At 41.1% G+C, this 16,010-nt stretch overlaps 1 protein-coding gene across 1 annotated transcript in view; it reads left to right on the top strand.

The window, feature by feature from the left end:
* The first annotated feature begins 2,345 nt into the window (after positions 1–2,345).
* The window catches only part of C14H18orf63 (chromosome 14 C18orf63 homolog), a 34,667-nt gene continuing 21,002 nt past the window's right edge, over positions 2,346–16,010 (top strand). Inside the window, exons 1-7 of the mRNA XM_027575210.2 lie at positions 2,346–2,407; positions 4,921–5,089; positions 7,247–7,325; positions 9,556–9,612; positions 12,689–12,800; positions 13,399–13,440; positions 14,967–15,043. Coding sequence (XP_027431011.1) covers positions 4,956–5,089; positions 7,247–7,325; positions 9,556–9,612; positions 12,689–12,800; positions 13,399–13,440; positions 14,967–15,043 — 501 coding nt within the window. The 5' untranslated portion in view covers positions 2,346–2,407; positions 4,921–4,955. The remainder of the gene's footprint in view (positions 2,408–4,920; positions 5,090–7,246; positions 7,326–9,555; positions 9,613–12,688; positions 12,801–13,398; positions 13,441–14,966; positions 15,044–16,010) is intronic.

Genomic DNA, 16,010 nt, shown 5'->3' on the forward strand with positions numbered 1-16,010 from the left:
AGGCCATAAGTCCAATAGCAGAGATATTAAGAACATGAAGTGCTGACAGGTGTGCTTTTCAGAATGAAGAACACGAGACTTTATCTGTACTTAAATAGATAAGAAAAGCTAGTGAATATATACATTTATTTAAACTGAATCTATATTTATTTTCACCTTGTCCTAATGCAGTTTTTTTTCCTACGTGTATATACCAGGTAGGATAAAGAGCTTTTCTGTAATCTTCAAAGATTTGTTTTAATAATTCCAATGCCCGCTGACATAAAGCCAGACTATAAAAGTTTAGGACGGGGTGCCAGGTCATGATCTCAGAGTCAAGAGATCCAGCCCCGCCTTGGGCTCCACATTCAGCAGGGAGTCTGCTTCCCCTCTCCCCACCTTGGGTGTATGGGCGCCCTGCTCTCTCTCCCTCTCTCTCTCTCTCTCTCAAATAAGCAAACCTTTAAAAAAAAAAAAGACAAAAATTTTGTTTGTTTTATATTTGCTTCAGAAGATTGTATATCGTTCACCTAACGTTGCTGTTTGTCACAGGAGGCTCATTTTGGTCATCGATCTTGGTCATCGATCTTGTGATAATCACTTACTGTGATCTCCCAGCTGGTTATAAGTAACCAAACAAGTATTGAGCGCTTTCTTACTGAGTTACAAAATACCTAAAAGCACTCCTCTTTGCCAAAATGTATTTTGCAAGTACAAAATAAGTAAATTACTTTAGTGGATCAAACGTTAAACACAATACAAAATCTCATCCTTTCACAATACACCTTTTGGAACCCGGTAAAATATGAGGTTGAAAAATGGCTCTTCTCTTAATAAAAATATCCTGGCACTCCACCCAAGAGGTTGCTCCTCATCTCCACAAACGTACTGATGTTGGAGTCTCCCAGGACTCAGTGTAAGGACTTCTGTTCTTCCTACACTCACGCTCTTGGTGACCCGGCCCCGTGCTTTTAAATTCGGCCTGTTACGTACAGATGCTCGTCACTTCCCAACACCGGCAGGCCCAGCACTGCACCCCTCCTGAGCCTCATCCCCAAACGCACTCCTCCTCCCTCCCGTGGCCTTCCCCTTCTTGGTTAGGGGCAGCCCTGTCCTTCCAAGCCCCTCCTACAAAGCCCTCGGAGTTACACGTGGCTCCTCTCTCTGAAACCCCGGATCAAGGCACGTCCGAAACGCACGTAACGTCAAAGCATGTTCACACCCCAAACCCACCTCCCCAGCCCTCCCTGACCCAAGCCGCACCAGGGCTCTCCTGGATCACGGCCATCACCCCCAACGGCTCCCCTTCCCGGCCCTCTGTCCTCGCCTGTCCATTCTCAGCACAGCGGCCTGGCTGCACCTACTGCAACGCGCACGCCTTAGGACCAGTGCTGTGTGCCCCACTTCAACCTCTCGGGGCTCCCCCGCGGCCCGGGGCCACCTCCTGCCTCGGCCCTTTGGACTCGCTGCTCCCGCTCCTGCACCTTGTCCCCCGACCTCCGTGCGGCCACCCCCTCCATCGCCTCCACGTCCTCATGAGGCCTCCCCCTCCGTCGCGGCCTCTCCCAACACTCCCTGGCTTTCCATCCTGCTTTATTTTTCAGCAGTGCACCTACCACCCTCTACCGCATTCATATTTTGCTCATTTATCCCATTTTCTGTCCCAAGTAAAATGCAAGGTCCGCGAGAGCAGGGAATGTTATTTGCTTCCCGGTCCACTACTAGCTCGTAGGAAAGCTCCAGGCACACAGCAGGGGCTTCATAAATACCTGTCAGACGAAGGAGAGGTGCCCGTGAAGTGCTCGCACCCAGCTGCCGCTCCACAGCGTGCTGCGGAACCTTCCGGTCAGGGACCATTCGGCCTCTGCGGGCCTTTCGTGGGAGGCAAAGGGCGCCCTTGCCTACGTGAGCCCGGAAAGCCGGCCAGCGCGCGGAGGGGCGCCTACAGCTCCCCAGCGGATGCGCTTTGGGGAGGCGGGTGTCCTCTCCCCCCACAGCTGCAGGGCCTCGCGCCCCAGGCCCCGCTTGGGCCATCCCCAGGTCTTCTCTAAACGAACGGCAGGGGCCACCGGGCACGCGCGGCCATCAGCAGCGCGGGCGGGAAGAGCTGAGGCGCGCGGGGCATGCCGGGGACGCTCGGGGCATGCCAGAGGAGCACGTAGCACATGGGGCGTGTTGGGGGTTTGTGGGGCATGTCGGGAGAATGCACGTGCCGCACGGGCGGGGGGCAGGCAGAAAGCGGCGCCAAGAACGGCCAAGCGCAGAGGTTGCTGGGAGCACGTGGCGCGCGGGTGGTGCTGGGGGCGTGTGGGCCTGCCGGGACGGCGCGCGGGGGCACGCCCCACAGCCGCGAGGGGAGCGCAGAGGCGGCAGGGGAGGAGCGCGGACCCTCAGAGCAGAGGGCGAACGTCCCTTGGGAGACACCCGGGTGAGGGATCCAGAGGGGAGCACGCAGGCCCCTGCAGGCCCCGCCGGCCGCCGCACCCCCTCCTCGCGCCAGTGCGAAGGCCTGGGGGTCCGCCTCACGAGGCGACGGCTTCGAAAGCGCTGCTGGTTGTCTGTAACCGTCAGGGGGCTAGTCCGCTGGGGGGCCCGCGCCCCGACAAGCGCGGCGCCTCTCTGTGGGGTAGAGCGGAGGGCGCGGCGGGGCCGCGGGGCCCAGGGAGCACGGCTCGCTGTCATGCCTGGAGGCGGTGCTCCGCGTGTTCAAGCTGAAGAGCTGGGGGGTGCTTCCTGCGCGGTCCGTCAGCGCCCGGAGGACACGAGGCCCGCGGGCAGGCGGGGAGGCCGCGCGGGCAGGCGGGGAGGCCGCGCGGGCAGGCGGGGAGGCCGCGCGGGCAGGCGGGGAGGCTGCGCGGCCCGCCCCCGGGGCCAGCACCGCGCGCGGCGCCGAGGGCCGGGCGCGCAGCGCTCCGGCCGGGGTCTGGGGCGACGCCGGGAAGGAGGACGGGCTCTGCCCGCCGCGCGTTCACCGCTCCGGGGCGCGGAGGGCACCCGCGGCGGTGCCGGTCCCGTGCAGCAACCTCGCGGCGCCCCCGCCGGAAGGTGTTGGGAGGAAAATGGCAGGGGTCGCAGTCGGGGGAAGCAGGCTAGGGGCGAACGAGGGAACCGCAGACTCGGGCTGGTCTGGGAGCCGCGTCCCTCCAAGGCCTCGCAGTTGCTCCTCTGCGCCGTCATGAGTTCTGTGCTTTCTGTTCTGCCTCATTCACTTCGGATGCCCTTTATTATAACGCTTCAGGGAAAGCGGATTTTAGGCAGAATTGCGAAGTAGGTTGTCTTTGCCTTAGAACTTGTACTTTTCAAAAAACCTTTTCATAACAGTAAGCGTTAAAATAGGAGAGCGGAAAAGCAGAAGGAATATTTTTATTTTTAATGTCAGAAATCCCACTGATGAGGTCATTAATACCGCATGGGAATTTGTGTTCACCTTTTCAAGAGTATTTCCCATTTTAAAGGAACCACGTGGTCCTGGAGAGATGGAGGTTCCGAACGCTCAGGAGGCGGCGGCGGCGTGGGAGCCTGCCAGGAGGGCACTGTCCGCCGCCGTCGGGTACCGCACGGTCGGTGCCTGAGAGCACGCTCAGGGCTGGTCGTGCCCCAGATTCCTGCGCTGATCCTGTGCTTGCTTTTCTTCTTAAAGGGAGAGAACATGTGGATGTTTAAAAGTTGGAAGTACTGGGATCTCGGCTACCTGCCGCCTGCTGTGTGTGGGCGCGTGGGAGAAGTTGATGAACTCGGCTCCTTTAACATTCCGGTTTTCTCTAACACACAGGACAGGCGTCGAAGGCCTGCGCTGTGAGCTATCAGCTATAAAATATGTCCCCAAAGCTAAGTAATTTTGGGAAAGGAAACTAGATAACAAACATTAGAGACCTTCGTAAATACTTCTTTTCACGTAAAAAAATGAAAAATATATTCAACCTGGAAGTGCTTTACAGAGATAACCTGAAACAACAGAAGACTTTGCTATACATTTAGATTTTCAAAAAATTATTATTGTCATAGGAAATTCTTTTTTTTCCTGAAAACAAAATGAAACTTAAGAATAGCCAGGAACTTTAAAAGAAGTTTATTAAATAAAGACAAGAGGGTAGAAATATATCTACTATCTAGATCAGAGTACGCATTTAATAAATAGCTCATTTTTGTATTATTGTACTCAAATTATTTTACTTATGATATAGAGCTTCAGGCTTGTAATTCTACATTATCTTTTTGGAATGATTAAAATTTTCTAATATGTATTGTAATGATTGCATAACTGTGATACTAAAAACCATTGAATTTAATAATATAAAAAAAGTGAATTGGGGCACCCGGGTGGCTCAGTCGTTAAGTGTCTGCCTTCGGCTCAGGTCATGGTCCCAGGGTCCTGGGATCGAGCCCCACATTGGGCTCCCCGCTGGGCGGGAAGCCTGCTTCTCCTTCTCCCGCTCACCCGCTCACCCGCTTGTGTTCCCTCTTTCGCTATGTCTCTATCTGTCAAATAAATAAAATCTTAAAAAAAAAAAAAGATGAATTGGAGGTTATTTGTATTACATCTTAATAAAACTTGTAACAAAAAGTTCTAGCAGGTTAAACAATTCGTTTTTAAAGATTTTATTTATTTAGAGAGAGTATGTGTAGGGGAGAAAGGGGGTCAGAGGGAGAGAGCGTCTCAAGCAGACTCCCCACTGAGTATAGAGCCTGGCTTGGGCTAGATCTCACAACCCTAAGATCATGACCTGAGCCAAAATCAAGAGTGAGTTGCACAACCGAGTCACCCGGGCTAAACAATTCTTCAGGGCAAGATGTTAGTGTTATTTAAACGCTAAAGTCTGCTAATTTGTTTTTATTGTCTTATTTGAACACAATATCAAATATTCTGTGATGGGTTGGTATTAAAACCTTTTTGATAAGATAGTTTACTACCATTTTATTGCTGTTTGTTTATTTTTAAAGGCCTGATAGCGGAGACATTCAGTCAACAGGAAAATATGAATGATTCTAGGCAGCAATCACTGTTCTTCATCACACCTCCAGATTTACACAAACTCTGTGCTGTCAGGATAATATTGAGTAATGAGGTGGCAGATACTGAGATTAGAAGTATACAGATGAAGATGTGCAGGTAAAAAATCCATTCTATAAGTAAGGCTTTCTAAGTTTTTTGAGATCTTTAAGAGCTGTTTCAGAAGTATCTCCTTTAAAACAAAACATTCTTTCATTTAATCTGTGTATATAATTTTAAATACAGGAATTCAGTTATGTTCTGACCAGGTATATTGGATTATATTTAGGGAAGGGCTTAAAATATTTGAATGTCACATTACTCGGTTTTTATATTTGTGACTTCTTGTGATCTTTTTAATTTAAATTTTTTACGGACATTGATAAGTCAGGTTCCCAAAAACTTAGAGGTAGAAATTAATAAATATTTACTTCTGTTTATGGACACTTTAGGAGATACTGTAAACATTTTAGATTAATGCAGTTTCTTAATTTGTGGGTCAATATAAGATGATTTCTGAAGAGTATTTTTCCAAGAGCTGTTTTGAAATGTCTGACCCAAGATAGTCTTTGAAAAACAGCTTGATTGAAGCCTAAAGTATAACTCCATGATTGCTAAGAACCCACCATGTATTAATTAGTCCCTTAAATTGTTTGAGTCACTCAAAGAAGGACTCTTAGAATACAGATTATATCTGTAACTGAATTTCTTGGAGAAGAACAAACACAAGATTGCTAGGAGCCAGAAATAAGGAAAACACTCTTGGGGTGTCTTCCCATTTTGCTCTTATTTACAAAAGTTTTCTTCTCCCCATTGTATATTTTCCTAATAAAGTACATCTGGGAGCCTGTACCCTTTGTGTTAAGGTATCATTTGATACCTGTTGGACATTTACCTGTGACTCTTTTTGGAAACAAGTGGGTGGAAAACCTGAGGTTTTCTGCTGTTTACCCTCAATTTGAGGGTGGCCATGCCCACAGAGTGAGGTGTCTTGATTCGCTGTCCCAGTAACTGACAAAGAGACAGGAACAGATTGAGGAGAGGCTTAGCTATGTTAGACAAAGGCAGGCCTTGCAAAACCAAGTACCTGCTGCACCTGGTTCTGCACCAGGGTTCTGACCAGAAACAGACTGGCCCTTCTTACTTTTTGAGGTAACCCCTCCCTGCCACACATTTTTATTTTTTAAGAGTTTATTTTCGTGATATTAATTTTGAAATTTTTCATGTGTTTTATCCACCTTTTCCTTGATCTTTGAAACAAAATTCTTTTTTTTTAAGATTTTATTTATTTATTTGAGAGAGAGAATGAGAAATAGAGAGCACGAGAGGGAAGAGGGTCAGAGGGAGAAACAGACTCCCTGCCGAGCAGGAAGCCGGACGTGGGACTCGATCCCGTGACTCCAGGATCATGACCTGAGCCGAAGGCAGTCGCTTAACCAACTGAGCCACCCAGGCGCCCCTGAAACAAAATTCTTGATGATAATTTGAATTATGATTTTTGTTGTGAGTTCATTTGGCTGTTGAATGCTAAAATGAAACCACTACTCACTTCATTTAGGTTTGGAAAAAATTTCCTTTTTGAAGGAAAAGCATCTAGTCAGTAGTTCTAACCCTGAAGTAGTTGATAACTTCACTGATAGATGAATCCTTAGACTCTTGCCTCCAGTACCTCCTGACTACCGCTTAAAAAAAGGAAAACAGAAGTTAGAAGAGCTGGATTCTTAACAATATTTAGACATTTTCAAATCTCTATTTGGACAGAAATGGAGTTTTGTTTTGTTTTTTTAAGATTTTATTTATTTGACAGAGAGAGACACAGTGAGAGAGGGAACACAAGCAGGGGGAGTGGGAGAGGGAGAAGCAGGCTTCCCGCGGAGCAGGGAGCCCGATGTGGGGCTCGATCCCAGGACCCCGGTACCATGACCTGAGCCGAAGGCAGACGCTCAACGACTGAGCCACCCAGGCGCCCCCAGAAATGGAGTTTTAAATGAAGAATTTAGGTTCACAGATGAAAGAGATTGGGAAACCAAGATGCAGGGACAATATTCTTATCAATATCTGAAAGCTTGTAACAGTCTTAAGTCTTGGCTGAGTGGCTAACTATTCAAGTTACCATGTTAAGCGTGGGGAGGGATACAGAAGTCTATATAACACAATCCTTCCCTAGAAAAAAATGTAAACTTTTGAATAGAACTAAGTAATTTTCAAAATGTTCTGATAAAGTAAAATCAGACAGAGGGCAAGTCCACTTTAAAATTATACATTTCATCTCCACAGGCAATTGCTGTATTTGCACCAAGATATTCTTACATCACCTGTGCCTGGAATATTAAGCCAAATTTGGGTAGTGATGGCGGTTAGTATTTTAAAATTTTATGAAGTATTATTACTTATTATTGGGAGCAATATTGATAAACAATAATTCAAATATTAATTTTAGCTCAAATTGAAGGTGGTTTCTGAAGCCAAATTACCTTGTGTTGTAGTTTGAACCATTTATAGACTTTAACTTTGATATACCTGATGTTTAAAACTCATTTTTGTGGTTCTAATATTTACTTTTTCGTCACAAAGGCTAAGATAAAGACTATTAATGGATAGTAAAATTATAGCATAATTTTAAGATAGCATGGGCTTAATCTTTTTTTAATATTTTATTCTTTAGAATTCCACTTAATATAAAGGAAGAAGTTTCCTATCCCAATGTATCTCCAGTTGTTTTTAAAGAATTTAGATCAACGGTTTGTTTATTTTAAACTTGATATTTCCTTTCTTCTTTCTCCCCCCAAATATTTATTTATCTATTTGAGAGAGAGAGCGTGCATGCGCTTGCACACGCACACACAGAGGGAGAAGGAGAAGCAGACTCCCCACTGAGTAGGGAGCCCAACATGGGGCTTGATCCCGGGACCCTGGGATCATGACCTGAGCCAAAGGCAGATCCGTAACTGACTGAGCCACCCAGGCCACCTGACAGTTCTTTGTTTAATTTGGAAATTTTATTTAAAAAAATTTTAGGCACACTTGCATGACTCAGTCAGTTAAACATCTGCCTCCAGCCCAGGTCATGATCCTAGGGTTGAGTCCCACTTCGGGCTACTTGCTCAACAGGGAGCCAGCTTCTCCCTCTGCCTGTGGCTCCCACTGCTCGTGCATGTGTTGTCTCTCTCTCTCTAACAAATAGTCTTTAAAAAAAATTAAAAATTAAAAAAAACAAAATAAAAAAATTTACACATAATAAAATTACAGTGAGAAACATATTTCCCAGTGCTGTATGTCACTGGGAATAATAATGAAATGCCAAAAATCTTTATAAAAATTATATTATCCTGAGATTTTTGTCAAAAATCTTTCTGAAAATCCTCATATTCTGAGAATTTAGATCTTCAGAATTCAGTGAAATGAACATTTTTTAATACAAGCCATCAAAAAATCTAGTTCCTTTATTTTTCTTCTATTTTATGTGTGGTTATATATTCATCTTTTATTTTCTCATTGATATCCTTTTTAAGAAAGATAAGCTGTTGACGGACAAGTAAACACTACTACCTCTTATTTGTATTCTTCTCTACCTGCAAATCTTTATGGAACAAGGAGGACATTGTTTCAGAGTTCTAGTAAATCCAAGCCTCCTAATCTTAGCAAGAATATTAAAAGAAAAGTAACCATCTAAAAACGTGTTTTGCTTTCTTACAAAGATATTACATACTATAAATTTTTTAAAATATTTAAAGTAGAAAATTGGATTTTTATACATACTATTTTGAAACTTGCCTTTCATTTCTCCTTGAATAGCCTCTCCTGGATGTTGTTCTGTTTCAATACATATATCTTATTCATTGTTAAGGCTGTCAAATATTTCATTGTATGAGTGTATAATAATTTAGTTAATATTTTCTAATGCACATCTGAGTTTCTAGTTGTACTACTACAAGACTTCAGAAAGCATCATTGAAATTATATCATTTTTATTTGGTAGTTTCTATGGTTTAAATTCCTAGAAGTGCAATTGCAGTATATTTTGAACTAAAATCTAGGTAATGCTAAATTATTCTCTGAAAAGCTTGTACTAGATAGCATTTTAATAGCATATTGAGAGAATCTGTATTTCCACATTCTCATAAACACTGAGTATTAACAACCTTTACATATCTGCCAATCTTTTAGGTTAAAAATAATATCTTCTTTGATTTCTGTTTCTTTCATTGGTTAGTTGAAGCACCTTGGTCTTTTGAACTTTCTCTTGAGGTTACATTTGTGTCCATTTTCCTTATGTGCCTGGAAACTTATTATTAAGAAAGGTGTTAAATATTATATGAAATTTATTAGCCTTTTCCTTTTCTACATTCATATCGCTCTCAGAAAGGCTTTTCCTCATTTTGAGAATGTACCCACAGATTCTGTTTTAGGGAGAAAATGATTATCACTTGCTTCTCCAAGGAATAGAAGCTGTTAGGATGATAGCCTGATGATGGGTTGGCTGCTGTAGGTTTAAATGTTTAAATTCTTTATATTGCATTATTTAATAATATATTTGTGTTAAGTAATTTTTATAAATGTGGATTTTTGTTGATTTGTTGTTATAGATACCATTTTATAAAGCTGGAAAACTTAATGCCTATATTGAAAAATATGGAGCTAAGGTAAGTTTTTAAAAGGATAATAATTCCAAATGCTATTTATACTGATGTTGTATTCAACTTCTTTTGTCAGCAAACAAAAATTAAAATATCTTTTTCATATGATATTGCTTTGCATGTAAAAGAACCACTTTTTTAGTTTTTAGAGTTTGTATAGAATTTTTTATTTTTTATTTTTTTTAATTTTTTTTTAAGATTTTATTTATTTATTTGAGAGAGAGAATGAGATAGAGTGAGAGAGCATGAGAGGGGGGAGGGTCCGAGGGAGAAGCAGACTCCCTGCTGAGCAGGTAGCCCCATGCGGGACTTGATCCCAGGACTCCAGGATCATGACCTGAGCCGAAGGCAGTCACTTAACCAACTGAGCCACTCAGGCGCCCTAGAGTTTGTATAGAATTTTTATTTCTTCCATAAATACTTAGTAAAATTCACCAATCAAATTATCTGGGCCTGGCATTTTCCTTGTGGGAAGGTTTTTGACTACAATTTCAATGTCTTTGATAGATGATAGAGTGATTCAAATTATCTATTTCAAGGAATTTGTCCATTTCACCTAACTTATTATATTTATTGACATAAAGTTGCTTGTAATACTCTCTTAATTTCCTTTGCTGGAGAATATGTAGTTAGGTCACCTGTCTCATTCCTGATATTGGTAATGTGTCTTGTCTTTTTTTTTTTTTTTCCCTCCATAATCAGTCTTGCTCGAGGCTTAGCAAGCTTATTGATTTGCAAAAAAAAAAAAAAAAAAAAAGCTTTTGGTTTGGTAGATTTTCTCTGTTGTTTTACTGTTTTGTATCTCATTGCTTTTCATTTTCGTCTTTATTATTTACTTTCTTAGGCTTTGGGTTTACTTTGCTCTTCTTTTTTTAGTTTCTTAAGGTGGAAACTGAGGTCATTGATTCAAGAACATTCGTTTCTAATATTAGATACATTTAGTGCTATAAACTTCCTCCTATGTATGTGTTCTGTTTTAATTTTCCTCAGTTCAAAATGCTTTCTAATTCCCCTTTGATTTCCTTTCTAACTGTGGGTTAGTTAGAAGTGTGTTATGTAGTTTCCACATATCCAGGGGTTTTCCAAGGATCCTTCTATTGTTTTCTAATTTTTTTTTTAAGATTTTATTTATTTATTTGAGAGAGAGAGAATGAGAGATAGAGAGCACGAGAGGGAAGAGGGTCAGAGGGAGAAGCAGACTCCCTTGCCGAGCAGGGAGCCCGATGCGGGACTCGATCCCGGGACTCCAGGATCATGACCTGAGCCGAAGGCAGTCGCTTAACCAACTGAGCCACCCAGGCACCCTGTTTTCTAATTTAATTGTGGCTAGAGAACATGTTTTATATAACTTGAACGTTTTTTAATTTATTGAGACTTGTTTTATGGCCCAGAATATGGTCTTCCTTAGTAAATATTCCTTGTCTAATTAAAAACAATGTGTATTCTGCTGTTGTGTCAAGTAGTCTATGTTAATTTGGGTCTTATCTATCTATCTATCTTATATCTTATCTATCAACAGCAGTTGATAGTGTTGTTAAGCTACTATATTCTTCTTATTTTCTATCTATCTTTTGTATCAATTATTGAGAAAACATGGCACAAAATTTGGCCCTGACTTTAGCTGCAGTGGTCAGTGACCCCATCTTTGCCCTGAAAGGCATCCAGGTCATGAATCAGGTTGGTTATGGATGACAGAATTGCCCTGCATTTCCTCCTTGTATGCCAAGGCTGAATGTATGCTGATACATTCTACTGTATCTGGGTTAATGCCTCAGTCCAAGCAGAAAGTCAATACAGAATCAAGGAGAAAACCATTTGGCTTTCTAAGGAAGATCCTGATAGTTTATGGGATTTGTTCAGCTGTTTAGGCCTGAGACCCTGGGTTCATATTTGAGGTTAGTGTTACAGGTTGGCTTCATCCTGCTGCTTGAAGTCCTATTGATAATATCCTTAATTAAAATATCTATGAAACGAATTGAAGAGATTTGGTCTTCTTCACTGCCAACAAATTAGTTACTTGTATCCTGGGAAAATTCACCAGAAACCAAAATAGTACAAAAATGAAGGGTGAATAATATTGGGAAACAATTCTCCTTGGCTCTCTCATTTTTCTGCATATCTTGCTAAAAGCAGGAATGGCAGCATTTTCTTTTGGACTATATTTGTAAGGATATTTGTATAGAAGAAAACCTTGGTTCTTTCCCTAGCCCTGGGTATTTTCCTTACATGCATGTGGCTAATCCATACTCAGCTGATGACTCAAGAGGGACTCTGCTGATCTCAGAGTTCACTCTCTGTGCAGCTCTCCCCGGTCTAATATTTTGCCCCCAAAACTAGCTCCCTTGGCCTCCTGGACTCTCAGCTATCCCTCAACTTAGGTAGCCCACTGACTCGTCCAGGGTTCTGCCTCCCTGCACCACAGCCTAGAAACCCTCTTTAATTGAGATACTGGGGTGTGTATGTGGGGGGGTGGTAATTGTAGGATTACCATCTCTTAAGGATTGCTCTTCTTTCTTGCTAGATGTCCAGAGTCTTGTGAAATACCATTTCATATAACTTGCTCAGTTTTTTAGTTACCTCAAGTGGGAGGATAAATCTGGATCCTACTACTTTTTATTAGTCAGAAGTAAAAGTCTTGATTTAAAAAAATTCTCTACCCGTAGAAATAGTCTGCTGGTTTCATGTGTGCCCATGTAAGTAATTGTTTTCTGATACTGAACTAGAGTGAACAACAATGAAAATTATAATATAGTTGTGGGCTGGTTTCCTCTGTGCAGAGCAGAACACAAAGTATAGTGTAGGGTCCTAGCGCAGAAGCTCTAAAACTTTAGGCTTATTGGGACGGGATAAGAAGGAAGAATTTGGCCATTGTAGCATGATAGTCCTCATGGTTTCAAAGCGAATATGTTTTAACACTAATTTAACTTTAGAACCAGATAGGATTAATTGTAGTGATGACTATAATTGATATCCAAAATAACCCAGGTTTTTGGGTGGTGATCTAAACACACATTTTCTTTGAGTTTATAGGGCATGCCAATTGCTGGAAATTTGCCTGTGTTTTGTTCTTTAATATGTTTAGGTAGCGGCTCCACAAAGAGTAATTCCTGTAATTCTTCAAAACTGCCTATCATATTCACTCACAGCTAAACTTGCTCCAGCCTGGAATAAAACTGGCCATCTCTTGGTGCAAGGTGACTTTATATCTTTCAGTCATTGGGGGTTTCTGAATTAGATTACTTCTAGTCTGTGCATCTGTTTTAAATTTCAAGATACATTATGTTTAAGGAATAATTTTTAAAGCATAGCCCCAGCTAAGCCTTCTCAGGCAAGTCCACAACAACATAAATGTCGTCTTCTTACTTAGGATTATATCCAGAGGCCTGCTGATGTTTTTTCAAAGAATTTTTTAAAATTATGTAATACGTGATGTTTACAAAGGACTAAATATAAGTTATAGAGCATTATAGTAAAATGAATACAAATTACCAAAAATGGTTGGAACCAAAAGGCTATTCTGGATTTTGTGTTGAGGTCTGACCATTTTCTAAGTACTTGATGCCAGGAAATAAATGTTAGAAGGAAGAATTGGGTATTTCTGTCCTTTTAATTGAAAAGATAGTTTTTGAGTGGTTATATTTTTTCTCTGAACTGTCTTTAGATATTCCTTTGTGTAAAACTGCATTTTAAGGTATTTTCCTTAGCTTTGATAATTAAACATAAAAAGTTTGTATTTATTAAGCATGATTTAATAAGTTGTAATAATGTGGCATACCCTATGAATTTTTTAAGGGAGAGAATTTCTTTCTCAGATGGGAAAGCAAAGTGCTGTTGGTAAGTAAAAATGCATAAGTCAATAGATAAAACATTAATATGGCTAACAGTCATTATAGAAAACAATGTTACAGATTGTTGGGTTGTTACAATCTTGATGATTATCAGAATATAATCAGGTATTATTACAATCACAATTTTACCCAGGACATCATCTCTGGGTCACAATATATGTTCTTATTTATAAGAGAAAAAAATTTACTTCTCATCATTGGAATAAAATCTATATTTTTAATTTCTCTACTTAATTGAAATTATTACTCTGAAGAAGTTAAATTCTGCAGGCATTTGTAATGTATAGCTTCCAGAGTCATATCACTGAAAATTCTTTAGTACTGTTGTTAAGTAAAAGATGTATTTCTTATGAGAACATAATTCTTCTTTTCCATAAAAGAGAAAAAAAAGATTGTCTAAAGACAAAGATGACCTAAAATACACAGTTTATAGTATGGTCTCATTCTTTCATTGATAAGCATGGCTGTTCAAATAGATCTGTTCCTAAACAGTAGTCCACAGATAGCAGACAAGTGGAAGTCCTAAGACCAAGTAGACAATCAGTCATGGTAGCTTTCACTGCAGTTTGGGCATAGCCTGAGATCCTGAGCTAGCACTTATAATCCACAGCTATTTAATTTGAGTTGACTTTCAGGCTGAAGCCTATTTGCCCTCCTTGCACTAGTTTTAAGTTGGACACAGCAGTCACTGTGCTGTAGCTCTGGACGAATGGGTTCATTACAGAAATTCAGTTTCATCCCCAGACACTGTCAAGAGACTATAGCTGTCAGAGGTTAAAGATAAAACTTTAGAAGAGAAAAATTCCTCACTCTTGTGTTAGAACTTTTCTTTTAGTTTTACCAAATGTAATATTCTATAGCAGAACTGATAAATTTTAAGTGTATAGCTCATTGGATTTTCACAGACTAACCATATCCTCATAACCAGTTCTCAAATCAAGAAACAGAACGTTACCCCATGCTTTCTTTCAGGTACTACCCCTTCCCAAGATAACCACTCTCTGACTTATCATAAGTAATTCTAATTATGAGAAAGCAAGGTAGAAGCCTTGGGTCTCTATGAGATCTGTATTGTATCTGCTGGTATATTGATGGGCATTTGTTAGGAAAAGACTATAAAGTTAGGAGCTTGGCATGGCACCTCTCCCAATTTAAGAAGACAGTGTCCGTTTTTCACATGTAAATAGAAATCAGGCTTGTAAAAGGTACTTGTTGAATTGTTCTAACTGTGGGATGTCTCACTGTTCTTACTGTAACCTTGCCCTGTGGCCCCCCAATACATACATGTCCATATATCCATGTTGTTTCAGGCCTCTGTCTCATCTGCAGACTCTCAAACATTATATGGTGATTTTTTTGAATTTTACCATGTGAGGAAAAAATACATATTCTTAATTGAGTTTCTAATGTGAATAAATAAAGTTAAGGTTATTTTTTTGTTACTTAAAATATTAACTTAATAAAATGGAGTAATAATTCCAGAAAATTCACAGTTAAATATTTTATTTTCAGTATTAGACATCAGCGTAACCGAAACTCAAGTTTGTCTAAGTATAGAAGCTTACACAATCAGACTGCCATTACCTGAGGTACCACATATTTTGATTTCTATAATTAACTTTGCTATATTTACTATATACTTTATTACAAATATGCTAGTAGGCTTTAATTTTTAACAAGAGTGATAAGAAGGGTTTTTTATTATCAAAATCCATATTATTAAATGCTTGATATGTTGATACTCTTCTAAATCGGTTTACTCAAAGGAAACGTCAGTTTAACAAATTTTTTTTTTAATTTTTTAAAAGATTGTATTTATTTGAGAGAGAGCATGAGCAGAGGGGAGGGCCAGAGGGAGAGGGAGAAGCTGACTCCCCACTGAGCAGGGAACCTGACTCGGGGCTCCACCCTAGGACCCCAAGATCATGACCTGACCTGAAGGCAGATGCTTAGCCAACTACAATTACACATTAATAGTAACTCAATAAATATTGTTTTCCTTCTTCTGTGACAGTGGTTCTCAGTAGAGGGGGGTGGAGAAGGAAATGAATGACTTTGTTCCCCATGAGTCATTTGGTAAAGTCTGAGGAAAAATTTGGTTATGACAAAGGGGGAGGGGTATTTAGTGGTTTGAGGCTAGGTATGCTGCTAAAAAACACCCTATAGTGCTCAGGACAGCAACCCCACCTCCACCCCAACAAAGAGTTTTCCAGCCTGAAGTGTCAGTGGTGTCCACGTTGAGACAGATGACTCCTTTGCTTAGAGTGACCCTCTCATTAGCTATACATCCTGCCCATCGTTTAAGGGCCAGCTTCAATGCTATTCCATTCATATTTCTCTTTAATTTTTTTGATTACCTGCTATGTTGAGGCAATAGACAAGTCAAAAATAAATAGGCTCTGCTATCTGGACTTCAGGAATTATATAAGCCAGTAGGGAAAATGACCTGCATAAAAATAAATGGAATGGGCAGCATGACATGAATATCTTGTACTGCTGAGGAACCTTTCCAAGGCTTGGACCCACTATGACCTCCCAGCCTCTTTTAAACCTTCA

Source organism: Zalophus californianus, chromosome 14, assembly GCF_009762305.2.
Source record: "Zalophus californianus isolate mZalCal1 chromosome 14, mZalCal1.pri.v2, whole genome shotgun sequence".
In the NCBI taxonomy this organism is placed as follows: domain Eukaryota; kingdom Metazoa; phylum Chordata; class Mammalia; order Carnivora; family Otariidae; genus Zalophus; species Zalophus californianus.